Below are 27963 nucleotides of genomic sequence, written 5' to 3' on the forward strand. Positions count from 1 at the left end.
CACTTAAATTAAATAAATATATATTGACGTTTATACATGAAAATTAGATTTGAGACAATAAACTAAACTAATTGTTGTCAGTAAGAAGTAGGAACGATATGTTTTATGATGTATAAGATAGCATAGTAGGGTCGCAAAATATAAAATTAGATGCCATATATGATTAATATAAAGTTCTTTGAAGAGTTGTTTTAGCATAAATTGATCTCAATCATGCTAATTGAAAATAGATCAAGAAAAATAATGACACAAAATAGTAAAACAAAAAAAAAATTCTACCACAATCAAATCAATAAAAAAAGCATAATGATTATGTATATCAAAAAAAGCTTTTGACTAATTATTGATGTTTTGACAACCAGTTAAGGGTTTGATACTTGAATCTATAATTATAAATCATCAACCAAATTTTTTTCATCCATTGTTTAACATATAATTATATTTTGATATTACAAAAATCAAAACCAATAATGTTAAGTATTTTAACAAAATACAAAAATTACAAATGTCAATCATTTGGATTTAGGGCCATACCTATCTTTGTAGCGTTAATGATGGTATTGTTGATTGTTGTGAATATGATGTCTCTTGAACATGCTCAGTAGGCTTCTCTAGTTGATACAAGGAAGGCTTTGGAGGCATTTGTAGACATTCAAATTCTCCTTCAAGCATTTCAATAACTTTGTTCATTGTAGGACGATCACTAGGCTTCAGTTGTATGCACCATAATGCTACTATAATCATCTTCTTTGCAATTCTTGAATCGGCCTCGTTTGTATCAGATGTTTTCATTTCTATACTTTTTTCTTGACTTAATTGGTCATGCACCCATGAAGGAAAGTAAATCTGGCTAGTATTTTCGACTGCATTTAAATTTTTTCTTTTACTTGCCATTTCCATCAACAACATTCCAAAACTATACACATCAGCTTTATTAGAAACTCCTCCAATGTTTTTGTAAAATAGCTCTGGCGCTATGTATCCTAAAGTTCCTCTTGCTGCAGTTAAGGAGACGTTATTATTATCCAATGGGCATAATCTTGCTAATCCAAAATCAGAAACTTTTGGAATAAAATTTTCATCCAAAAGAATGTTGTGAGGTTTAATATCAAAGTGCAAAATTTGCATGTAACATCCTTGGTGCATGTATTCAATCCCACGTGCCACACCAAGCGAAATTTCAAAAATTTGCTTGCAACTTAAAATGGTAATTCCTTGAGAAAAAATATATTTTTCCAATGATCCATTAGACATGAAATCATATACAAGAGCGTTCTTTGAAGAGTGGACACAAAAGCCAATCAAATGAACCACATTAACATGGTGAATTCTTCCAATTGTAGCTATTTCATTAATGAAATCCTGTCCATTTCCCTTTGATTTACTCAATACCTTAACTGCTACAGTACGACCACTACGTAGCTTTCCTTTGAATACAGAGCCATAACCTCCTTCTCCTAATTTGTTTTTGAAGTTTTGGGTCATCTTTTTTATCTCACTGAATGAGTATCTTATAGGAGTAAAATTATTTTGATTGTGAAGGAACTCTTCGATAGAATCATATGTTGATAAATGACGTCGTCGCCATTTATAGATTACAAAGGCAACTACAAGTGGTGTCCCAACTATAAATTTGAATCCTGTGTGTAACACTGCATTTTACCAAAATAAAACTTTAATTTTAGTACATGGTTATGCATAGTTGATTTCGAGTTAGAGTATATCATATATTAAGTACTTTAAATTTGTATATTATTTTAATTACAATAACTTTATGCAAATAAAAGTAGAGGATGCATATGCTTAGAAAAAATAAATATTTTATCATGCTTTTATTAAAAAATAATTACAAATTGTCTACAATAACTTAGTTATTTTTTTATTACAATAACTTATGAAAAGAAAAGTAAAGGATGTAAGGTTCGAAAATATAAATGTTTTTTTTAGAAAAATATGTTTTACTATAAAATATTTGAAATGTAGATTTTATGATGTTTTATTAATTTTGTTTTTACAAATTACATAAGAGACCTTGTTATAGGTATATGCATTTGCGTTTATGATACAATAATTGTTGCCACTTTAGGATAGAATTTTTTCTTATATATTTTAGTAAAAAATTATTTTTAGTATCACTCTTTTAGTTTTCCTGCATCTTGAAAATTATTATTTTATGTTATTATAAATTTGATGGTAGCCGTTTGCTATCACGGTGTGAGCTTAACATGTACATACTCCAAATCATGATTCTCATAGTAACAAATTAATTTCAAGTATGTTATCACACAATAATTTTTAAGACAACACCCAAAATATGGGGTAACTATATAGATATAATGGAGTGTCAAAAAGTCGGTGCAAAGTTATATTCAGTACATCTTACAAAAAACATAACTTCAATAGTGCTCTAAATAATGCTACTTTTTTATTTACCATATTGCAACTAATTATTATAATTGAGTAATTGAAAATTAATGACCAACCATATATTTTATTATTATATTTTTTAATGGCAAATTTTTTGGAGTACATAATTTGGATAATAAAAAAATTAATTTTTGTATGTTCTTAATAAATATTAAATGAATTATTGACTTTTTTGTTTTAATTTGCATCTTTTGCATTAGAGCACAATTGCAAATATTGAGCCAAATATGACATTAACTCATTTTTTTCGGCTAAATTTGACACAAAATTTATATATTGCATTGGAGATAGTCTAATATAATTACCTTTATTATATAATTTTTTTTTGGATTATTTGGCTTAAATGCTACAATAAAAAAAAGATATTTAACTTAAGTACACATATTATAACAAGAATATTTTTTTTAAAGTTATTAAGATTTATTGAATTAAATCTTCAAATATATGTTTACTTCTAGATTAAAAAAAAAAGAGAAAAATATTAAAAATAATGTTTTTATATTTATGTTATGCTAAAAAAAAGCACATAAATTTTTTAAACAAAAGTCTAATAAAGTGGATTTAAGTTTGAAATTGTAAAAAATTATTTAATATTTAGAGTTAGTTAATTTTTTTAAGTGATTTATAAATTCCTGAGTATATATTATAATTATTACATATTAAAAATGGTTAATAATCCTATAAATACATATTTATATTATTTAATAAGAATTAGATTATATAATCTTTAAAAAGCTACACAAAATAATTAAGATAATAGAAAAAAGAAATATAATTTATCTAAAAAAATGTAGAAGAAATATATATATTTTAGGTAATATTTATGTTATAGTTTAAAATTGTAAAGAAATGGTTTGGCATTTGAGAGTAGTTTTAAAGAATGATTTAAAAATTTCTTATATTATAAGAAATGTTACCTCTAATTAACTCTTTACTCACCATATTACTTTGAATAAAAATCATGTCTAAATTAATGATTTAAATTTAGTTACACTAAACTATATATAAAAATTTAGTACAATAAATTACATTTATTTTAGGACATAATAGTTAATGTTTAAAATATGTTAACAAAAATAATATGGACAATATTAATTAAAATAAATGAGGTGAATGAACTCTTATGCCATGCTCTTAAAAAAGTACTACTATTATAGCTCTCCATAAAAATTGATTAATTTATTGGCTATACAATATTAATTTGCTTGACATATTCTCGATGAAGAGTCTTCCTTAAAATATTAGTAGATTGTCAAATTTTTTATGCAACACTATACTTTAGTATTTTTATAATCAATTACGTACTTTTCCAATAGTGCGCTAAAAGCTATGCCAAATTTAGTACATCCTATGGTGATCTTTTAGAGTTAAACTTGATTATGGAAGGAGTTGGCAGAGAGAACTTAAATTAAACTAAAATTTGAACGTTGTTTTGCAATGTCTTGAGGAGATAGACATAGAGGTTTGATCTTGATTTGGACCAATAATGTAGAGGTTAGTATTCTTTTCTATTCTGACTTCCACATTAATGCATTCATAAGCTTGGACTACTATAAGAGGTAGAGAATGTCAAGTTTCTATGGAAATCTTGACTCAAATCAGAGGAAGCACTTCTGGGTTTTACTCCATATACTCTATTTTATGTCCGATGGGCTATGCATATCTATGGAGGGATTTCAATAAGATCACCTATAATAAGAAGAAGATTTGAAGACTATATAGATATGAAGTAAAAATTGAGGTTACATGTAGAGCAAGCATGGATTCAGGAAGAGTGCCATCTGATTGTGGGCAAGTGATGGAAAGTTAAGACAAACCAAAGTCATTTTAGTAATATAAAGGCTAGAATCAAGAAGTGTTGGAACAAGGAAAACAAACGTGATTTAAAAGAAAGAATGGGGGGTTTAAAGAACATTAATTTTTTGTAGCTTTCTCAATTACAAAAAAAGGAGGATTGTGTTATCCTACAAAAATATGAGAAGTGTGTTGAACTGTTTACTTGATAAGGAGAAGAAATATTAGAGAGACAGGAGTTGAGCCATTTGGTTGGCTAGTGGATACAATAATGCCTAACTCTTTCACCAAAAATCCTTGGCTAGATAGGAGAAAAGTGGAATAAAAGGCTTATTTGATGATAATCTCCAATGAGGCTAGAAAGGTGGGGGTTTAAATTGTTTGCAAATAGTTTAAGGCTTTGTTCAAGTTCAAACAAAATTATATTATCGTGAAAGGGTTTAAAAGTTGCATTCCAACTAAAATTGTTGATGAAAAGAATAACAAACTTCTTGAGGATTTCATGGAGGGTGAGATTGAAAGTATTATATTTTAGAAAAGCCCTACTAAGGCCCTTGGCTTTGATGGGCAACCTGACTTGTTTTTTCAATATTATTGGCAAAACATAGGCCATTAGTGACAATGCCTACTTAGGTGCCTTAAATAATGATGCTAATAATTTATAGTAGATAATTTACAACTCTTGAAGAAAATCGAGAGGAATATCTTGTGTGATTTGTGAATTGATTCTTGAAAATTATGATTGAGATTGTCAATTAAAATAGTTGTCCTTAATGTGAAAGTCTTTATTAGTGTGAATATATTATTCTTACCATTTTATATCACAAAATAGACTTTATTGGTAGAATAATCTATTTGACTTATTCTGATTGAGTGTTTTCAGGGATTGAGTATTTCAGGATAAGCATGATTCGAAAATGAACATGGTCAAGAGAATGACCAAATTTGTTTCATCTAGTCAAGACTGATGATCACGCTGACTCAGTAGTTTCTTATTCTGTAGGAACAAAATCAGCCTCGCTGGCAAATTTTTATAATTAAAGAAATTTGCAAATATTCTTGTGTTAATTGCATGATTTCAGAAGAGCTGGCCCTTGGACGTTTTTCTCAACTATAAATACCTTGCCAAGGCCTTTCAAAAAATCACATCTTCCATTTTTAATTTTGAAAACACTTGTTGTTATTTTTTAGGAGTGTTTTTTTGTAAATATTAAGTTGTTCACCTTAATCTTTGCTGTGTGTCGAGTGCACTTGTCTATGTATGTATCTTGTTCTTTGTGTAACAAGTGGTATCTCTTGTGAATGTGTTCCTAAGGATCTTTAGGAGAAGATTTCATCAGGACTCACTTCGGGAGGAAGAGAGCACACGCTATTCTTTGAAAGAATTTCAAGAGAATCAGCATTTCATCAAAATCAAATTCGTAAAGAAGAGTACAACAAGATTGCGACAATAATTTAAGATGGAGTCTTACATTTTTAAGTCAATGCTTTTTTACACATTGTTTCTTTACTAATTGGTTTATTCTCTAGTCGTGGTCTCATGGATGTAGGTTATCTGAAAGGATTTCTGAACCATGTAAAAATTTCTTGTGTTGATTTTTATTTGCTTTTCTGTTTCTGTCTTGACATTCATAACAATTGTGCTAACAACATAGGAATCAGTTTAAGCAACTTAATTACTATTTTGCATTTAATTAAGTTGTTTAATTCTAAATACTTAAAATACATAATTTTAGGTTGGAATGATGAGAGATCTTGGATTTAACAATAAGTGGATTATGAAAAATTACAAAGTGTCACCTAGGTCTCTTATCCTGTTGTTATTCACGGTGAGCCCCAATAGGAATACTATGCAAAAAAAAAAAAAGAAAGGGTTTTAGCCAAAGAGATTCTTAATCTCCTATGCTACAAAGGCCTTTTTTGTCTCGTTCCTGAAGGTGGAAATGAAATGACAAATCAATGGTGTTAAATTAGGTAATAAAAAGGCTAAAAGTATCTTTTCTTTCTGACGACATTCTTGTTTTCATGGAGTCTAATATTAAGGAGTTTGCTGGAGTGATGGCTAAAGTTCCTGATTAAAATGGCGATTTTCGTAATTTGGCCAGTTAGGTTACTCGGCACGAGGCAATCCTAGGAAGCAAGCTAATGAGAAAGTCACAACGAGATCAATACTTAACTCGGGATGGGTCAATGGGTATTTTGGGTATTTAGTACATTACCGGGATATTGGGTAATGGGAATGAATATTTAAGGATATACTTGGAGTTAGTGTGATCACGAGGAATTCTAGGGATTTTGACTATTTTTCCCTTGGGAACGTTTTTGGATACCTCGAACCTTGGGATTTGCTTAAGGTTACTTAAGTTCGAAGTAACGTGACAAAAATAGAAAAGTACGTTCAAACACTTTTCCTCTCTCTCCCATTTTCCTTTTTACCGCTCGTTGCATTTTTTAAGGAAACTTGGGTTTTAGGGCTTGAATTCAAGCAAGGTTAAAGTCATAACTATTCTAGGGAAGATTGGAAGCTTGATAGCGAGAGGATTTAACTGGAAAACGTCTCAATCAAAGGTAATCCAAGCTTTAAATTCTGAGTTTTGAGTTCTTAAGTTTTGATGAGTTTTTTTATTGGATTGTAACTTGGGTTTTGATGGTTTTAGGCTGCTGAGTTGTTTGAGAACTTTGTTTATGGGATTTGGCTATGTTTGGATAGGTTTACGGAGGGATTTGGATTGAGAAAAAAGGAGGAAAAACTGAGTTTCCAGGTCAATTCGCGGCCCTGTTCTTGGGGTGTCGCGACTCTCTTGAACGAAGGAGAAGCAGGTGGCTGTGGGGCTTTTGGGCTGCGGTGCCTGCTAGGGCGCACCGCAGCGATGGTGCAGGCGGGGAAGAGGATCAGGCCTCTGACTTGAGCAGGGCGTAGCTCAAATTTTTAGGGGGCACGACGCTTATGGGATTTTGGGCCTTGGGGAGGTTTTGAGTGCGGGAACTCAAACCTAAGGGCTCGGGATTGATCCTACTACCCGATTTAGTATGATTCGATGTTCCGGAGGCTAGGACTTAGTCCAGAAGCCTTTATTTACTCGTTTTGATAGGACTCTATACTTGGCTGTGACTAGGTTATTGCTAGGGGCTCGGAATCAGGATCGTGCTCGAGGGTCGTTCATTCGTAACATGTACTTGGACCAAAGGTAAGAAAACTGCACCCGGTATGTGACACATGTGATTATGGCTTGGCCCGAATTGTTGAATAGGAATATGAATAGGGCATGAACGCCTGAGAATGTGCATGATTAATATTATGTTTCTGATTGTTGATTGAGCATGTTGAATGCTTTGTATCTGGATATCTGATATATGATATATGCCTGTTTGCATTATCTGATTGAGAAAGACTTGACTTATGAGTCAAGGATGGCAATAGTGCATTGAGCGCTGGTCGAAAAGCATTGACATATGAGTCAAGGACGGAAATAGCGCGTTGAGCGCTGGTCGTTTTGGTTAGGCTAACCAGGAGCGCATCATATGCTTGTTCGACCTATTGGTCGTGGAAAACTCAGCGCCGGGTACGTTGGGCTAACTCTAAGGCTGGTTATACAAAGGATAGGGCAATGGGTCCTAGGGTGACCTATTAGTCCCATATCCAAAGGCTGGTCCCTAGACATGACTTATGAGTCAAGAACGACATTAGCATGCTGAGTGTCGGTCGAAAGCATTGACTTATAAGTCAAGGACGGCAATAGCGTTGAGCGCCAGTCGAAAAGCATTGACTTATGAGTCAAGGACGACATTAGCACATTGAGTGCTAGTAAAAAATCATTAACTTATGAGTCCAGGACGACCTTAGCATGATGAGTGCTGGTTAAAAAGCGTTGACTTATGAGTCAAGGACGAAAATAGTGCGTTGAGTGTTGGTCGATATGGTTATGCCTAATTAGGAGCGTGATATACGCTTTACCAGCCTATTGGTCATGGAAAATTATAGCGCCAGATACGCTAGGCCAGCTCTAAGACTGGTTATACAAAGGATAGGGCAAAAGTCCTCTCGGTGACTTATTAGTCCCATATCCTAGGGCGTGGAACCCCAATATGATTTATTAATCATCTATTTTGGGTATTGGGCCCAGGATGATTCATTGAAAATTTATCTTGGGATATTGGTCCATATGACGTTGTTGTCATTTATATGGATGGTATGCATGCATGAGTAGGGTTATTACTGCATGATTTGGTAACATGTTATTAACTACTTATGAGCATGTTTAAGTTTTCTTTGTTAACCTTGGCTCACAGGTACTTTGTGGTGTAGGTAAAGGGAAAAGAAAGTTGGACCATCCTTGAGTTGGAGAGCTTAGGTGACGATGTGTACATATGCGGCTACTTGACCACCACGACCAAGGTTTTAAAGAGGAACTATGGTGAAACCCTATTTTTCCACTTAGTTCGGTTGGCTGTAACTTTTTAATTGTAATTAACCTTTTCGAATGTAATTTGGGATCCCATGTATGGAAGTCAATGGTTGTACCTTTTGACCAAAAATTTTAACCTAAACCATTACTCATGTTTAGTCACACGATTATGGACACATGACTCGTTTAGCGAGTTTAGCACTATTTAAAATACACAGTGTAACGGTCCCTGAGTAGTAGGGCGTTACAACTTGGTATCAGAGCGTGCCAAGGTTAAGGGTTCCTGAAGAAAAGTTGGGCATGTACACTTGTCACTAAAGACAAGCTCCACTCGGGGTTTGGTAACTATGTATGTGGTTATGTGTTTAAATGCTTAAATAGGATATAAATGTCTTACATGCATGCCTTATTAGGAAGCATGAGATATTCTGATAGGGTGTGGCCCTTGAATGTTGATATGATTATGTGCTTGCCTGCTCGGTTGATATATGAATGCTTTATCTACATGCTAGAGTTAAGAGCATGATGTCTTATTGAAAGATCAAGGGTTATTGATTGATGCATGAAATTTATGGGCATGTATTTTAGAACTACAATTGTACAATGTGGTGCTGTTTGGTTTTCTCGTGGGGAAAGACTTTTGGATGTGCTCATCATGCTTAATGGATCAAGTTATTGAATGCAGACTAATTCGAAGGTTATGTACCCAAGGTAGTTAATAAGACCCAATAGAGTTTATGTTGAGGCTGGGAATTACAGTCAAGGCCTAAGCCCTCCACCTGCCCCTCAAAATCGGCAGTAGGTGTTTACAGATATGCAACACAAGATTGCAAAAGAAAGAGGAAGAGATAAGGTGTTTAAAATAGCAGGTTCTGTTAGGGAACACCTCTTTCTTTGTTATGCCAAGAGTGGCACCAGTTTTCGCTCAGCCTAAGGTTGAGAACATGTGGGAATTACTATATGAGAGATTTCAAGAATATTACCCTCTAGTTTTTTAGGGAGGCCTAGATCCATTCAGAGCTGAACAGTGGATGGGCATGATTAGTTCCATCATCGACAATATGGGGGTGGTAGGTCACGATAGGGTGATCTGTGCTATATATGTGTTATAGGAAGATGCCCGAACTTGGTGGGAAGTGGTATCCTAGACACGAAATACAATTGCGATGAATTGGGAGGAATTTAGGCAGTTGTTTAAAGAAAGATATTATTGTGATGCAGTTAAGGCTGCAAAGGCAAATGAATTTCTAAACCTAGTTCAGGGAAATAAACACAGTAACACAATATGTGTAACAAATTCGATGGGTTGGCCAAGTTTGCTTTTGATATGGTACTCATAGAAGTGGCTTGGAAGGAGTAATTTATCCAGGGATTGAATTTTGGAATAGCTCGGGGTATTAGAATCGCCTCAGTACATGAGATCTCTACCTATGCTCAGGTGGTAGGGAGGGCTCTTCTTGTTGAGAGCACAGGGAATGAGATATGGAGGGAGAGTGCCGGAGAGCGCGGAGCTCAGGCAATGATACCTCCGTTTATTGGATCAAGTAGGGGCAGAGGCCCCAATGATCAGAAAAGAAATACTATCAACATATTCGATATCTCTGGAATAGAAAAGGGGTTCTTAAATGTTCAGATAGGCCATCAGGGAAAGGATGAGTATTGGAAACTCTACTCAGAATGTGCTCGATGCAAGAGGCGCCATATGGGGGAATGTCGAGCAAAGGCATGTTTCTTATGTGGGACGGTTGGGCACCTCAAGAGGGATTGCCAAAGGACAAGGAAGGATGAACCAAAGGGGGCGGATAACTCGACTCCAGCTCGAGTGTTCGCTCTAACGCAATCAGAGTCAGAGACTGAGACTGAGGCTGGTCCCTCAGTAGTGGCAGGTCAGCATCCTAGTTATGATTCTTATATTATGCTTATTGGTTTTGGTGCCATGCTATTCTATGTTTTGTTGCATCTAGTAGAGGCACAGACTTGGTGTGTGGATTACGTGATTATGTTGGGATGAGAATATGGAACCCTATTGGTAACTTTGAAGGGATGAATTAGATTATTGTGGGAAAAGATTCATCAGTTGACTTGATAGAGTTTGTTATGACTGACTTTGATATGATCTTGGATATAGATTGGTTAGCCAAGTATGGGGCAATGATAGATTGCAAGGAAAGATGGTAAGGGTGAGAAACCCTTTGTATTTGTTGGCACTGTTCATGGACCCCGTATATTTATGATATTTGTACTGAGAGCTAGAGACCTATTGCAAGGAGGATGCATAGGATTCTTAGCTAGTGTGGTGGATAACACTTAGGTTGTGCCAGTGGAATCAAGAAAGACTAGATTAGATTGTGAGTTTTCTGGATGTGTTTCCAGATGATCTATCAGGGTTACCTCTACACCGAAAGATAGAATTGTTATTAACTTTGTGCCAGGGATGGAACTAGCGTCTAGGGCACCGTATTGAAAGGCTCCAGTGGAGCTGAAGGAAGTTACAAGATAAGACGGTATTCTCCAAGAGGGATCTTTGATCTGGCTATCACCAACTGAGGATCAAGGAGAAGGATTATGCAGAAGACTACTTTTTGTATCAGATTTGAGCATTATGAGTTTTTAATTATGTCATTTTGATTGACTAATGCTCCGGCAGCACTTGTGAATTTGATGAACATGATGTTCAAAGAGTATCCAAATTGGTTTATGATAGTCTTTATCGATGATATTTTGGTATACTCTCAGTCAAAGATTGACCAAGGCTAAGGAACGCCTCAGAGGTCAAGAGTTTCCTTGGATTGGCAAGGTATTACATGAGTTTTGTGGGAGGATTCTCAAGGATGGTTACCTCGTTCATAGAGATGACATGCAAAATCAAAAGTTTGCATGGACAGATAAGTGTGAGAACAACTCCCAAGAGCAGAAGCGATGATTGAGTACAACTCCAGTTCTGAGTCTTTCTATAGATCAGAACAAGATTGTGGTTTATTGTGACGCCTCGAGAAGAATTTGGTTGTGTCCTTATATAGACAGAAAAGATGATTGCCTATACATCATATCAGTTGAAGGATATGACCAGAGCTAGAGTAGAGTTACTGGTGGGACAGTTGGCCAACATTATGCCTAAGTTTACTCTTTTAGAGAGGATCAAAGAAAAACAATTGAGTGGCCCTGATAAGCGTACAAAATGTACGTTTATTTATAACATTTTCAGATTGATTTGGTTGTTTTTCTCAAGAGAAAGTTTCTATTTAACATGTTTGGTGAACTTGTGCAGTTTGTCGTTATAATTCTGATTTGTTCGAGAATTTGGTTAACTGTTTGTTTTAGTAGCCGAAAATTGGCTAATCTTTGGAAATATGGTATAGGCGATATATCGCCTTTCTTGGGCGATATATCGGCATAAGAAGGAATTCCAAATTTTGGCTTTGCAGAAACGACATCAGAAACTCGCGTTTTTATCGAGAAAATTCACCAGGCGATATATCGCCTCATCTATGCGATATATCGGCACGAGGGTAATTTTGGAAAGTATTATGGAAATTCGTAGGTTTTTGGGATTTTGGTAAGAAGAATAAAAAGAAGATAGGGAGGTACAGAGAAAGGAAGCATTCTGACGGCAAAGGAAAAGAAACAGAGAAGAATCCGCGTTTATTTCGTTTGTGTTTATTTTTATGCTTTTGAATTTTAGATTGGATGATGAAGTTTAATATTATGAACTAAATTCTTATTTAGAGTATTTTAATGTAGTCACTGGATATTCTATTCGTCTTTAATGCAATTTCTATGAATCTTTGAATTTATGGTTATCTATTGTTCTTATGTTTAATGCTTGTAATTGATTGGCCATCTGTTGCATGATTATTGGTTTTAATTCAATATCTGAAAAGTGAGAATTGGAATAGCTTTAGACAATAGACATAGATTTCAATTTAGAATGAAAGTATCAAATTGGTTTGTGTAGCAATTAGGTTTTTGTTCTTAATGCGGTTTATGTGTAGAATTTATCACAGACATGTAGAAAATTCGCAGGTAAACTGAATATTTTATATCTTGAGAGAGAATAGAATTGTCATTAGTAAACTTGCTATAACCATAGATCACAGAAATATATTAGTTGTATTATTGATTGAATAGAATTGAAGGTTGATGAAATTAGAATACTCTAATCTTTCGCTCATATTAAATTTCGTTAATTAAATTGTGCTTTCTTAGTTTATTGATCATTGTTAATTGTCATTAAAATTTCATTAGTCAAATAGAAATAAAAGTTTGCTATTGGTAATTATTAGATCAATTCCCTGACGGAACGATAATCTATTTCCACTACTATTACTTGTTTATTCGATTGCGTATACTTGCGCAGTGGTAAAAATTCGCAACAAGTTTTTGGCGCCGTTGCCGGGGAATTGATATTCTATTAATATCAAAATAGTTAATTTTTATTCTAATTTGGCTGTTTTTATTATTTGAACTAATCCAAGTTGTCGCATTCTGTTTTAATAGGTGAATCTTTTGTATGCGACGTGAAGGATCTGCAAATCTTGTGCCTGCTAATCCTGAAATCGAAAGATCCTGCAGACAAAACAGAAGGAAAAAGAGGTTGGAAGTATCAATGGCTGCCAACCAAAGAGACGGGGTTAACAACAATGATGGTCAGAATCATATCGCTCAGGACCAAAATGTGCGAGCATTAAGAGATTATGTGCTCCCTGCTGTCACAGGAGTGCACTCGTGCATTAGGCCGCCGACTATTACTGCCAATAACTTTGAGATTAAGCCGGCGATGATACAAATGGTCCAGACTTCTGTTCAGTTTGGTGGTCTCCCCAATGAGGATCCTAACTTGCACATAGTGAATTTCCTTGAGCTATGTGCAACGTTTAAGTTTAATGGGGTGAGCGATGATGCAATAAGGCTGAGATTGTTCCCTTTTTCACTAAGGGACAGGGCAAAAAGTTGGCTTATTTCTCTACAGGCCAACTCAATCAATACATGGGAGGAACTAGCTCAGAAGTTTCTCTCAAAGTTCTTTCCTCCTGCAAAAGCTGCGAAGTTGAGGGGAGAAATCAATAACTTCTATCAGAATGAGGGAGAGTCATTGTACGATGCATGGGAAAGATTCAAAGACCTGCTCAGAAAATGCCCTCATCACGGTATAGAGAAGTGGATGTTAGTCCACAATTTTTACAATGGGCTTTGCGGTACTACTCGCACTATAATAGATGCAGCAGCAGGTGGTGCTTTCATGAGTAAAGGGGCTGATGAGGCATATGAATTGTTAGAGGAGATGGCTATGAACAACTATCAGTGGCCTGCCGAACGAGACACTTCACAGAGAAAAGTAGCCGGGGTACATGAATTAGATGCTATAACTGCTTTAACGGCTCAGGTTGCTTCATTGACAAAGCAGTTGCAACAAAACAAGATCTCAGCTCAAGCCCAGGCTATACAGATGCAATCAGGGTGTGAAATATGTGGAGGGCCTCATTTATATGAACAGTGTACAGCGGCCAACATGTGTGGTAATATGCCAGTTAATCAGGCTCAGGTACAGGCAGTTGGTAATTTTCAGAGGCCTTATCAGAATCCGTTCTCCAATACTTATAATCCTGGGTGGAGAAATCACCCAAATTTCTCATGGAGAAACAATCAGGGCCAACAGTCACAGTTTCAAGGGCCATACCAGCAGCACATGCCGCAACAGCCTATGAATCAAGCCTCATCGTCACACCAGCCTAGACCGCAAGATCCACCAGAAAAGCCTAATGAACTGCAAGCAGCCTTGTTGACCCTCACTAATACTCAGACTCAATTCATGACTGAGACCAGATCCTCTATTCGAAACCTTGAGACACAAGTGGGTCAGTTAGCCAACTTGCTTAATAACAGACCGCAAGGGAATTTGCCTAGTAATACCGTGGTAAATCCTAAAGAGAACTGTCAAGCAATTTCGTTGAGGAATGGTAAGCAAGTGGAGCAGCCCAGTGTACAAAAGTCAGTGGTTCGGAATGAAGAGTTGGGTGAGAAATCAGATAATAAAGCGAATGGGGTTACTGAAGACCCCCAGGGTTCAAACAAGTGTCCTCCCGTTGTTGATAGTCAGCCAGTTCAAGTTCCATATCCTCAGAGGCTTAGAAAAACTACACTTGATAAACAGTTTTCTAAGTTTTTAGAGGTATTCAAAAAGCTGCACATCAATATTCCCTTTGCTGAGGCATTAGAGCAGATGCCTAGTTATGTCAAATTTATGAAAGAGATTCTGTCAAAGAAAAGAAAGATGGAGGAGTATGAGACGGTGGCGCTCACTGAAGAGTGCAGTGCGATATTGCAGAGGAAGTTGCCCCAAAAGTTGAGAGATCCGGGGAGCTTTACTATACCGTGTACAATTGGGAAATTTGAATGTAAGCATGCTTTGTGTGATTTGGGGGCGAGTATAAATCTGATGCCTTTGTCTGTATTCAGAAGACTTGGTTTGGGGGAGGCAAGACCGACAACCGTCACTCTACAGTTAGCAGATCGATCAGTGAAACACCCTAGAGGAATCATAGAGGATGTTCTTGTGAAGGTGGATAAGTTCATTTTTCCGGCAGATTTCATAGTTCTGGATATGGAGGAGGATATGGATGTACCAATCATTCTGGGCAGGCCATTTTTAGCTACGGGGCAGGCTTTGATTGATGTTCAGAAAGGTGAATTGACACTGCGAGTTCAGGGCGAAGAAGTGGTATTCAACGTGTTTAAAGCCTTAAAGTTTGCAAATGTCAATGACAACTGTTTCAGAGTTGACCTGGTAGAGAAAGCGGTGGCTGAAATTAATCTTACAGAGGATTCACTTCAGAAGAGCTTGACAATTGGGGATATAGATGCTGAGTCAGACAGTGAGGTCCAAGAGTGTGTACAGTGGTTGAATTCTAAAGGGCCAATTTATAATCGAAAATATGAAGATTTGGGCCAAGGACCTGAGAGACCATTACCATCAGTTCAGAGACCTCCAGAGTTGGAATTGAAATCATTGCCAGCACATCTTCGATATGCTTTCCTGGGTGAGAAGGAGACTTTACCAGTTATTGTGTCTTCTTCTCTTTCTAATGAGGAGATGGAAAAATTATTAAGGGTGTTGAGAACCCATAAGTTGGCAATTGGATGGACGTTGGCAGATATTCAGGGGATAAGTCCATCCACAGTTATGCACAAGATCTTGATGGAAGATGACAGTAAGCCCTCTATTGAAGCACAACGTCGATTGAATCCAGCAATGAAAGAGGTGGTAAGGAAGGAGATCTTAAAGTGGTTAGATGCTGGGGTGATCTATCCTATTTCAGACAGTAGTTGGGTGAGTCCAGTTCAGGTAGTCCCTAAGAAAGGAGGGATTACAGTGGTGAAAAACGACAATAACGAACTTATCCCGACACGTACCGTAACTGGTTGGAGGATTTGTATAGATTATCGTAAATTGAATAAAGCAACCAGAAAAGATCACTTTCCACTGCCTTTCCTTGATCAGATGTTAGATAGATTGGCTGGACATCAGTATTACTGCTTTCTGGATGGCTATTCAGGGTACCATCAAATAGCCATTGCTCCTGAGGATCAAGAAAAGACGACCTTCACCTGCCCATATGGTACTTTTGCATTCCGTCGTATGCCGTTTGGTCTGTGCAATGCCCCTGCCACTTTTCAACGATGTATGATGGCTATCTTCTCTGATATGGTGGAACGGAGTATTGAGATCTTTATGGATGATTTCTCTGTGATGGGGTCTTCTTTTGATAATTGTTTGATGAATTTGGAGGCTGTGCTGAGAAGATGTGAAGAGGCGAATCTAGTCTTGAATTGGGAAAAATGCCATTTCATGGTAAATGAAGGCATAGTACTTGGGCATAAGGTGTCTAAGAATGGTATTGAGGTCGATAGGGCTAAGATTGCTACTATTGAGAATTTGCCGCCTCCAGTTTCAGTTAAGGGAGTGAGAAGTTTCCTTGGTCATGCGGGGTTTTACAGAAGATTTATAAAGGACTTCTCCAGGATTTCTAAGCCACTCTCGGCATTGTTGATGAATGGGGTGCCATTTGAGTTTGATGAGAAGTGTCTTGAAGCTTTCAGGATACTAAAGCAGAAGTTGGTGTCGGCACCTATAGTAATTTCACCGGATTGGGACCAGCCATTTGAGTTAATGTGCGACGCAAGTGATTTTGCAGTGGGTGCGGTTCTGGGGCAGCGTGTTGACAAAGTATTTCGGACTATTTATTATGCCAGCAGAACACTAAATGGCGCTCAGTTGAATTATGCCACCACTGAGAAGGAGCTTCTTGCCATTGTCTATGCATTCGACAAATTCAGGCCGTATTTGATGGGGAACAAAGTTATTGTGTATACTGATCATTCCGCAATCAGGCATCTTATTGCTAAGAAAGATGCTAAACCCAGACTTATTCGTTGGGTGCTTCTTTTACAAGAGTTTGATATGGAGGTTCGGGATAAGAAGGGTACAGAGAATTTGGTGGCGGATCACTTATCAAGACTCGAGTTGGGGGATAAGTCGGAACTTGCTGCAGGAGAGATTAATGAGAGTTTCCCAGATGAACAATTATTTGCAGTGGAGGATGATTTGGTGCCATGGTTTGCGGATTATGTGAATTATTTGGCGGCCAACGTAGTGCCACCGGAATTTGTTGGGCAAAGACTGAAAAAGTTTTATCATGACGTGAAAAACTACTACTGGGATGATCCTTTCTTATTTAAACAAGGTCCGGATTTGATTATCAGAAGATGTGTGCCGGAAAGAGAAATGAAGGACATCTTGTTTCATTGCCATGCATCGCCGACTGGTGGACATTTTGGGGGAGCAAGGACTGCTGCAAAGGTCCTTGAATGTGGATTCTATTGGCCTACTCTGTATAAAGACAGCTACGACTATGTGAAACGGTGTGATCGTTGTCAAAGGGTAGGTAATATCTCAAGACGTCATGAAATGCCTCTCACTAATATATTGGAGGTTGAATTATTCGATGTTTGGGGTATTGACTTTATGGGACCCTATCCACCGTCGTTCGGTAATTTGTATATTTTACTAGCGGTGGATTATGTAAGTAAGTGGGTTGAAGCAGTTGCTACTTCAACTAATGATGCTCAGGTGGTAGTCAAGTTCTTGAAAAAGAATATTTTCTCTCGTTTTGGCACACCTCGAGCGATTATAAGTGATGAAGGGACTCATTTCGCCAATAAGATTTTTGATTCCTTAATGGAGAAATATGGAATTAAGCACAAGATGGCATTGGGATATCATCCGCAGTCAAATGGGCAAGCGGAAGTGTCAAATAGGGAGATTAAGCTGATTTTAGAGAAGACGGTGCAAGTTAATAGAAAGGATTGGTCGAATAAGCTGGATGATGCGTTATGGGCTTATCGGACAGCTTTTAAAACGCCAATTGGTACTTCTCCCTACCGTCTTGTATATGGTAAAGCTTGTCACTTGCCATTTGAATTGGAGCATAGGGCACAGTGGGCGTTAAAGAAGTTGAATTTCAATCCGGCCGCTTCGAAAGCATTAAGGCTAGCTCAACTGAATGAGTTAGATGAATTGCGTCATGATTCCTACGAGAATGCAAGAATCTACAAAGAGAAGACAAAGAAATGGCATGACAATAATATTGTCAATCGGACTTTTCAAGTGGGCGATAAGGTGCTGCTATTCAATTCCCGTCTCAAATTATTTCCGGGAAAATTAAAGTCTCGATGGTCGGGGCCATTCAATGTTACAAAAGTTTTTCCATATGGGGCTTTGGAGATTCAACAAGGTGATTCTTCGCCGTTTAAAGTTAATGGACAGCGGGTGAAGCATTACTATGGAGGAGAAATTGAGACGAAGGTCAATATTACTCTGGTGGATTCTTGAAGGAAAGGAAAGCAGCGTCCGGCTAAATGACGTTAACGACAGCGCTTTTGAGAGGCACCTCATTATTTTGTAATTTATTTTTATTTTCGTTTTCATTTGACATTATTATTATTTTTTTTTAATTTCTTTTAGTTTAGTAGAAACGTGAAAAAAAAAAAAAAAAAAAAAAAAAGGAAAAAAAATTGATGAATTTGAACAGTGTTTGGGCGATATATCGCCTACACCAGGAGATATATCGCCTGAACAACCGATTGGAGGGGATTTTGGGTTTAAAAGTTGGAATTTTTTCGGTCCCAGGAGATATATCGCCTCATGTCTGCGATATATCGGCTAGAGCAAAATGGGAGGCGACATATCGGTGGTGAAAGTGGCGAAATATCGCCATACAAGTCAGAGACGCCGTTTTTGTATTTTGCAAGTGGCGATATATCGCCTAATTATTGCGATATATCGGATAAACTGGGATAAGGAGGCGATATATCGGGGATTTGGTAGGCGAGGTATCGGCACGCAAGTCAGAGAGGGTGTGGGCATATAGCTTGTGGCGATATATCGCCACTTAAAGGTGATATATCGCCTGGATGAATTTTTTTTGAAAAAAAAAAAAGAGTCACGTGGGGAGCACATGACCCATTTAGTTCAGTTTATATCAGCATAAACCCCAATTCGAGCCTTTTCCAGAACCGAAACACTCCCATTATTCCTCTCTTCCAAATTTTCCTCTCTACAAACCCTCTTTCTCAAGCATCCTCATCAAGCATAAGGGGCCGATTAAAGCAGTGATTCCCACCGATTCTGTCATCATCTTCCCGTATTCAAGGTACATTGTTAAGTTTGGTGTATTTGATGTTTTATTGAGAAATTTGAGAACTTAGCTTTTCTTGTGGGCATTGGACGAATTCTTGATATCTATTGCAAGATTGGCTTCTGTTTACTATTTTTATCATTGAGGGAGTATATTTTATACAGTTGGGGAAGATTGTGGTTTGTTTGAGTATTGTTGGCCAATCTTTCTTGATCGCACACTAGGTGTTCGACAAAATTCCTCAGTGAACGGTTTTGGACTATTTTGGATATTCTAGTGTGTTTTTGAGTTGATTTTGGGTTCTCAGTGTATTCAGAGACTATTCCCTGTATTTTTGTGCTTCAATTCCTCTATGGCTCCCAAGAAAGCAAAAACCATGTCTACCGTCCAAAGAGCCAATGTCAATATTGCCCATACTTTTGTCAATCCCACTGCGCAAAATAAATTTGAGGAATGGATAGTAAAGAATAAAACAGTGATAGTAGAGTCTCACTTTAGGCCCAGTGAGTTGGATGGAATACTCCCACAAATGATTATCAATCGGAATTGGAAGCAATTATGTGAGCCAAAGCTTTTGGCTAATATTAGTTTGGTAAGGGAGTTTTATGCCAATGCTTATGTCGAGCGGGATGACCACACAGTGTTGGTTCGGGGTAAGAAGGTCTGCTACTCTCCGCAAGAAATCAATAGGTTCTACGGCCTAAATGATCCTTGGGATGATGATTATCGTGCAGGGGCGGCAGAAAAGGACTACGATTTGCTTCTAAGAGAAATGACGAAGCCTGGTTCCACTTACAAGATGGGGAGTGACATGATTACTCCAAGATCAATTAGGGCTACATGTTTGAGTCCATATGGGCGGTTGTGGAACAGATTTGTCATCAGTACTCTCATGCCTTCCACTCAACAGATGGAGGTGACCATTGAACGTCTTTACTTGCTCTATTGTATCTGTTCGGGCAAGTCGATTAATGTTGGGCGGCTTATTGCTGAGAGTATCAATTACATAGCGCGAGGGGCCACATCTGGTGGTCATGGGCATGCTTCATTAATTACCAGTCTCTGTAAGGATCAAGGCGTCCCAATGAACATTAATGAAGTATGTGAACAGTCTCCAATCATTAGTCATCAATCGGTGTTACATCAGGATGAGAATTATGGGGGTGTTCCTCGACCCACTGGTTTGGGATACGAGCCTGGTGATCCGAGTCTATTGTCCTTGCCACCGACAGATGAGCAGCCTGAGACCACAAGGCCGAAGAGAAAGGGGCGGAAACCATCAACTTCTAGAGCTACTGAAGGCTCTAGTTCGAGGCAGTATAGTACCATGCAACAAGATATTGAGGAGTTGAAGAGGCAACAACAGCTGTTGTTGCATGGTCAGGCGGACATTCGAGATCGTCAATTCCACATGACGAATTACATGGCCGATTTTTGTGGGGCCTTTGCGCGCTATACGGGCTTCAATGATTTTCCCCAATGCCCTTCCGAATTGCGCCAGCCATATCAGCCGCCTCCAGATTCAGATGATGAAGAGTAACTGTTCGGTTGTCAGGTTTTTTTTTTTTTCTAGTTATTTTATTTTTTTTTATTTTTTTTTTCTTTTAGTTCAGGTCCTTTGAATTTTATGAAACAGTGAGGGCACTGTTTATTTTAAGTTTGGGGGACTATTTACTTTTCTTTTGAATTTTTTTTTTATTTGGATGACTGTACGAAACTGTTATTGACTGAGACAGGTGGGCTTCAATGATGATATATGCTAATTCCTTGATGTTGTTAGACTGATGCTTTTGATATGTAGACTGTGTGCTTAACCTGTTGGTAATTGATCTGAGTATTGTCATTTGTGTATTATTTGTGTTTTATTTACTTTATGCTCTACATTATATAAGTTTATAAGTATTGTGGGAATTGGTATGTATGGTGGATGTTGAAATAAGCTAGAACTTGCTCAGTTGATTTGTTGAGACGAAATGCTAAATGAAGTATTAAGTAGAGATGATTTAGGCAATTTTCTTTGTAAACGTTTGAGCCTTTCTAGCTAACCCATAAAAAAATTTATCCTTAGTTACCCTTTTTGAGCCTAAAGCTTTGGTTTTTTTTTTTTTTTTTTTCTTTTGTTCTTGATTATACTATTGAGCCTAAATTTTCCTAACCTCATTATTTTACCTCTTCCTTTGTTATCATAAGCATATAAATTGTGGGAAAGTAGAATGGAAAATAGTGAGGTATTGATATGATTTGAATGTAGTATGGTTGTAAAAAAAAAAAAAAAAAAAGAGAGAGAGAGAAGTTTTTGAGATTATGAAAAAAATAAACAAATCACTTTGTCACACTCCTTGATTATATATAGAAAATATTAAGTTTGGGGGAGTGTGACTTGAAAAAAAAAGAAAAGTGATAAGCATAGAAAAAATGATACAAAAAGAAAATAAGAAAATGATGAAAGTGTTGTAATCTCTATCTCTCTAATTGTATAAAAGGGTGATTTTTGGTGTGGTGAAGAGAAAGTTGGCTAGTTTTGAGGTTTATATGCTTATGGTAATTCCGAGCCTAAATGACTATTTATCTACCTTTACCTAAGCCTAATGTTATGAGCCTATAAAAGTCCTTTTGATCTACTTGATACAGATTTTATATTAGTGGAGACAAGTTAATTGAGCAAGCTTATGGTGAATTTTGATGGGTTTGTGGTATGAATGGATGTTGATACTTGTAAAATTATGTTTTGTACGGCATTTGTTAAATGAAATATGTATGTGCATGAATGACAATATTTGGAGAAATTATTGATATGTTGAAATTCTAGTCACATGATCTGAAGCATTGGTTGAGCGATTGAAGAGGAATTGGAATTTTTGAGAAAAATTATGCCCCTAGTCTTTGTTTAAATTTTTCTGTGAAGTTAAGTCATCCAATAGTTTTTTTTAGTTTGTTTTTAGTTTTGGATTGTTTCTTTGTTCTTTCTTTTGTTTGCTTGAGGACAAGCAATCAGTCAAGTTTGGGGGTGTGATAAGCGTACAAAATGTACGTTTATTTATAACATTTTCAGATTGATTTGGTTGTTTTTCTCAAGAGAAAGTTTCTATTTAACATGTTTGGTGAACTTGTGCAGTTTGTCGTTATAATTCTGATTTGTTCGAGAATTTGGTTAACTGTTTGTTTTAGTAGCCGAAAATTGGCTAATCTTTGGAAATATGGTATAGGCGATATATCGCCTTTCTTGGGCGATATATCGGCATAAGAAGGAATTCCAAATTTTGGCTTTGCAGAAACGACATCAGAAACTCGCGTTTTTATCGAGAAAATTCACCAGGCGATATATCGCCTCATCTATGCGATATATCGGCACGAGGGTAATTTTGGAAAGTATTATGGAAATTCGTAGGTTTTTGGGATTTTGGTAAGAAGAATAAAAAGAAGATAGGGAGGTACAGAGAAAGGAAGCATTCTGACGGCAAAGGAAAAGAAACAGAGAAGAATCCGCGTTTATTTCGTTTGTGTTTATTTTTATGCTTTTGAATTTTAGATTGGATGATGAAGTTTAATATTATGAACTAAATTCTTATTTAGAGTATTTTAATGTAGTCACTGGATATTCTATTCGTCTTTAATGCAATTTCTATGAATCTTTGAATTTATGGTTATCTATTGTTCTTATGTTTAATGCTTGTAATTGATTGGCCATCTGTTGCATGATTATTGGTTTTAATTCAATATCTGAAAAGTGAGAATTGGAATAGCTTTAGACAATAGACATAGATTTCAATTTAGAATGAAAGTATCAAATTGGTTTGTGTAGCAATTAGGTTTTTGTTCTTAATGCGGTTTATGTGTAGAATTTATCACAGACATGTAGAAAATTCGCAGGTAAACTGAATATTTTATATCTTGAGAGAGAATAGAATTGTCATTAGTAAACTTGCTATAACCATAGATCACAGAAATATATTAGTTGTATTATTGATTGAATAGAATTGAAGGTTGATGAAATTAGAATACTCTAATCTTTCGCTCATATTAAATTTCGTTAATTAAATTGTGCTTTCTTAGTTTATTGATCATTGTTAATTGTCATTAAAATTTCATTAGTCAAATAGAAATAAAAGTTTGCTATTGGTAATTATTAGATCAATTCCCTGACGGAACGATAATCTATTTCCACTACTATTACTTGTTTATTCGATTGCGTATACTTGCGCAGTGGTAAAAATTCGCAACAGGCCCACAGATGGGAAGGATTGGAGGGGATGTTCTAGTTGGAATAGCTAAGGATTATACATTGTCAGACATGAGTTTATTGATGTATAAGGATCGGATTTGGGATCCGATGGACACTGAGATCATACGGGAGATTATGGATGAATCTCATACTATCCCTTATTCTCTACATCCAAGCACCATGAAGATGTATCAGGATCTAAAAGCTATATATTGGTGGCCTGTGATAAAGAGGGACATAACTGAGTACGTGGCAAAGTGTCTACCTAATCGTAAAGCTGAGAAGTCTCTTTATTCGTGGTTTGCAGATTTTTGGTGAAAGAAAAAGTCGTTATCATGCTTTGTGCACTTTTAATTACTTAGGTTGTTTGTGCAGTTTTGGTTTAGGGACTATGGTCAGAAATCTTGAAGGAATTTTTCTAGCTTCTAAAGTTTCATTCTCGAAGAATGGGGTATTGGCTCGAGCAACTGAGGCTTTAGTGGTGAAACAGAGATTAGATTTTGCCAATTCCCTTAATTTGAACTCATTATTTTTGGTGACAACAGATTGCTCTAAGGTGGTTAACATGGATGGAGGCAAGTGTATAGGGAGTTGAGGCTTGGCCGTCCCCATGTTTTAAATTTATTTTTTTTTCTTAAAATATTTCACATTTGGACTCCCTTATTTTTTTTTTTTCACTATATATCACCCCGTAGCTCAAGTATGCCTGATCTGTCCTAGTGGAGCATTTTTTGAATCACTCAAGACAATGCTTCCTTGACTAGGAGAATATTGTTGATAATATTAAAGATGTTTGTAATTTTTTTATGTATTCTCTTCCACTCTTTCAGAAGCTCTAACTTGGTGGGCCTACAACTTAGCTCAATATAACTTATGGTTTGAGGAAATTTCTCATTGAAATTGTGGAAAATTTACCCATCTTATTGTAAATTGTTGTGTTCTTGTTGTTGTGAAAATTATATTTTATATGGGTTTTTTTAATAAAGTTTTAAAAAATATGACTTTTTCTTTACAAGTATTATTTTATGGCTTTTTAAAACTTGTATTCACTTCTATGAGATTTTTTTCCCATATTTTTGTAAAAAAATTATTATTATGCTATATTTTTGTAAAAAGTTATTATTATGCCATATTTTTTTTTCCATAATCTGATTTGTTTTAATTAAATTTGTTCATACAAACTAAGAAAAATTTAATTACCATATTTTTGCATATTAACAGTTAAAAAGCCATATTTATGAAAATCCCCAAATATAATAATAACAAAAGGAGTGTTATCTACAAACCCAATTACAACTTCTATACTTAGCCATGTCTTTATAATTGGACACGTACATGTAAATTTCAATAAAAAATAAAATAAAAATCTGACATGGTTTATTTACTAAATTGCCATTACTTTTCACATAAACATAAAGGTACCTTTTTGATAACTAAATTACTATTTTTTTTCATTCTTTTTTACTTGAATATAAACACTTATTTTTATACTTAGCCATGTCTTTATTATAATTGTCATTATATATATATATATATATTTATTTATTTATTTATCGCGGGCGTTGTTTTGGTATAAAAAAGAAATTTTAGATTTATACATATACATACTAATTTATTGTTGTTTTTATCCGAAGGCAACTCCCAAGTATATTTATACATTTTATTGTTGTTTTTGAAGGCGAATTTTATTTATACATTTATGTATATTTATATATTAGATATAAGCAACATACCATACATATTTATTGAGGGAAATTTACATAATATACTTAATTTTGCTAAAATAATTATATTTTTACGGACTAACAAAGTTTTTTTCAATTTTATGATTTTAAGGAATTTTTTACATTTTTACGGTTTTGCCTATTTTTTGTCTTTTGTGTTGTTTTTTAGTTATTTTTGTACTGTTTTTTTAGTTGTTAAAGTTTACTTATAGTTGTTTTCATGTTGTTTAAGTTTATATATAGTTGTTCTTTTGTTGTGTTAATGTCTAATTATTGTTTAGTTGTTTTCAGATATATTTTGAATTTAAAATAAAACGTGTTAGTATGCAATGTGTTAACTTCTAGTTGTTGTCCAATTGTTGTTTTTTAATGTGTTAATATGCAAGAAGTTGATGTCTAATTGTTGTGTAATTATTGTTTTTTAGTTGATTTTTTTTATACAATTTTGCAAATAAAACTTTGAAAATTGTATTTTTTTTAAATTTAAGGTAGTATTTTTTTAAAATAAATCATGAATGGTAAAAAAAAGTAAAAAAAAAAACAACAAAAATATATTTTTAAAAAAAACTACTTTTGTTTATAGAATTTATTAATTACTTATATTAAATTTGTATCATTGTTATATACATTTTAAATAAATAAATAATATTATATATATATAAAAAATAACATAAATATATGAAAATAAAAATTATACCAAAACATTGTTTATAATTTTAAAAAAAATATATATAATATATAACTTTTTAAAATATAGATGATATTTAAAAAAAATTAAGATTATGTATTATATATTATTGTCATAATGATATTTTATAATATTTAAATTACCAAATAAATACCAAATAAAATTATTGTAAACAAAGAGTACCAAAATGATATTTTACAAAAATACACAATAACTATCCAAATATATATTTTAAATGTTTTATAAATTAATGAATCATATTTTTCACTTGTTAATTTTTTTTTAAAATTTAGTTAAGATATCCTATTATTAAAATAAAATTTCCACCTAAAGAATTATGACTTAAAGGAGGACTGTAGTTGGTATTGGAGGAAGCTTTGCCACCTAAAGAATCATTTCAGTTTTGCTGCCATTTCAATTGCTGGTTTGAAGGGAAAATTCAGGGCTTCGAAGTTATATAATAGTCTCCTAGTTCAACAAAAGGATGAGTTCTTTCGGGTAGTGTGGAGCAGGTGTCTTCTCCCCAAACATAGGTTCATGTTATGGCAAGTAATCCACTCTCAGTTATTGACTCGGGATAATCTCAATAGGATACATATCCCTCTGGTTTCCCTGAATTGCCTAGTTTGTGACAACTTCCTTGAGACTCACGGCCACTTGTTTTTTGACTGTCACTTGTCTGCTAGGCTGACTCAGCATCTGTTCAGTTGGTTGGGTTTTGCTGCTTGGTCGTTGGGTTATAAAGGCTGGCTGGTTTGGCTTTCTAAAGCTAGGAGTGGTGCCACGGCTAAAATTGTTTCTATGGTGTTTGCAGCTACAGTTTATAGTATATGGACAAATAGAAATAGATGCCATTTTGAAGGCTGTTCCTCTTCGGTTTGGAAGATGGTTCAGGATATAAAAGTCATTACTAAACATAGAATTTACTTAGCTTCTAACAGATATAGTTCAACTAGAGATCAAATGTACATTCAATATCTCCTTTGTAATTAGTTGTCTGATGTGACCAGCTTCTGTTGGTTCGGTTTTGTAGTTGTTTTGATTGTAATTGTTTGTTCTTGTTCAATGAAGTTTCTATTCTTCTTGATCAAAAAAAAAAAAAAAAAAAAATTTCCAATTTAGATTTTTCTTTTTAAAAAAAATCGTAATTACGTACCTACACCGTCGATTATTGACTCTGAGAGAAGACAATGAGCACATGTAATTGAAAAAGATAGAGTTAGGATGATAAAACTAATTATATAAGAAGCAGTCAGCAGATGTATAAGAAAGAACAGTTACCTGATATATAGACAGCCGTTGTTGTCCCACCTGTAATTATCCAAAAGAACCTCTCAGACTATTGGACTTGGAGTCCACTCAAAATGTTCAAATTAAATATCAAGCTTGGTAAAACGTACATATCCCGGGATTACGGAAGCATAGCAAACCTACTTTTCCGTGATACAAACTATCTGTTTTCAACCATGAAAGATCAAAGCCATAAGCAAGCTCGTTGTAAATCATATTAGTTTTAAATCTTAATAAATATATATGTTTGAAATGGTTTCTAAATGAAAGTTAATTCTTTTTCAATTATTATTTAATAAGATAGCCCCTATTAATTAAAATAAATTTTCCAATAAAGATTATTATCAAAAGTAAAAGCTCTTAATACGTACAAAGCGCATCCACTAAAAGGTGTATGAAATTGACAATCCCTGCAAGAGGACAATGAATATCAGAAAAACAGATGTGATGAAACATTAAGTTCTAAAACACTACCTTTAAATTATTAAAAAAACAATTTTATAACAAGTGTAGAAGAAAGAGTTGTTACATAAAAATATAACAGGAGCGGCCATCGGATCTGTAATCATGCAAGATAACTTTAAGATTAGCTCTCAGAAGAAAATTGGAGCAGTTGATTCAATAAAAAGCCAAGAAGAACTACTTACCTAAACATCGCATCTCCTTGGAAGAATTGAAGTAGCAGTGATATTTTCCATTTTTGAAGGCTGATTGCAAC

At 35.2% G+C, this 27963-nt stretch overlaps 1 protein-coding gene and 1 non-coding gene across 2 annotated transcripts; both read right to left on the minus strand.

The window, feature by feature from the left end:
- Window positions 1-464: 464 nt before the first annotated feature.
- On the minus strand, window positions 465-27491 carry LOC133834522 (rust resistance kinase Lr10-like). Its single transcript, XM_062264164.1, has 4 exons — window positions 27356-27491; window positions 27237-27266; window positions 27112-27132; window positions 465-1652 (listed from the first exon to the last, which is right to left on the minus strand). Exons 1-4 carry the CDS (start codon window positions 27459-27461, stop codon window positions 535-537), a joined length of 1275 nt encoding a protein of 424 aa, XP_062120148.1. The 5' UTR covers window positions 27462-27491; the 3' UTR covers window positions 465-534.
- On the minus strand, window positions 13672-13778 carry LOC133781252 (small nucleolar RNA R71). Its single transcript, XR_009870038.1, has one exon. It is a non-coding gene; the product is annotated as a small nucleolar RNA R71 (small nucleolar RNA).
- Window positions 27492-27963: the final 472 nt, after the last annotated feature.

Source organism: Humulus lupulus, chromosome 5, assembly GCF_963169125.1.
Source record: "Humulus lupulus chromosome 5, drHumLupu1.1, whole genome shotgun sequence".
Classification (NCBI taxonomy): domain Eukaryota; kingdom Viridiplantae; phylum Streptophyta; class Magnoliopsida; order Rosales; family Cannabaceae; genus Humulus; species Humulus lupulus.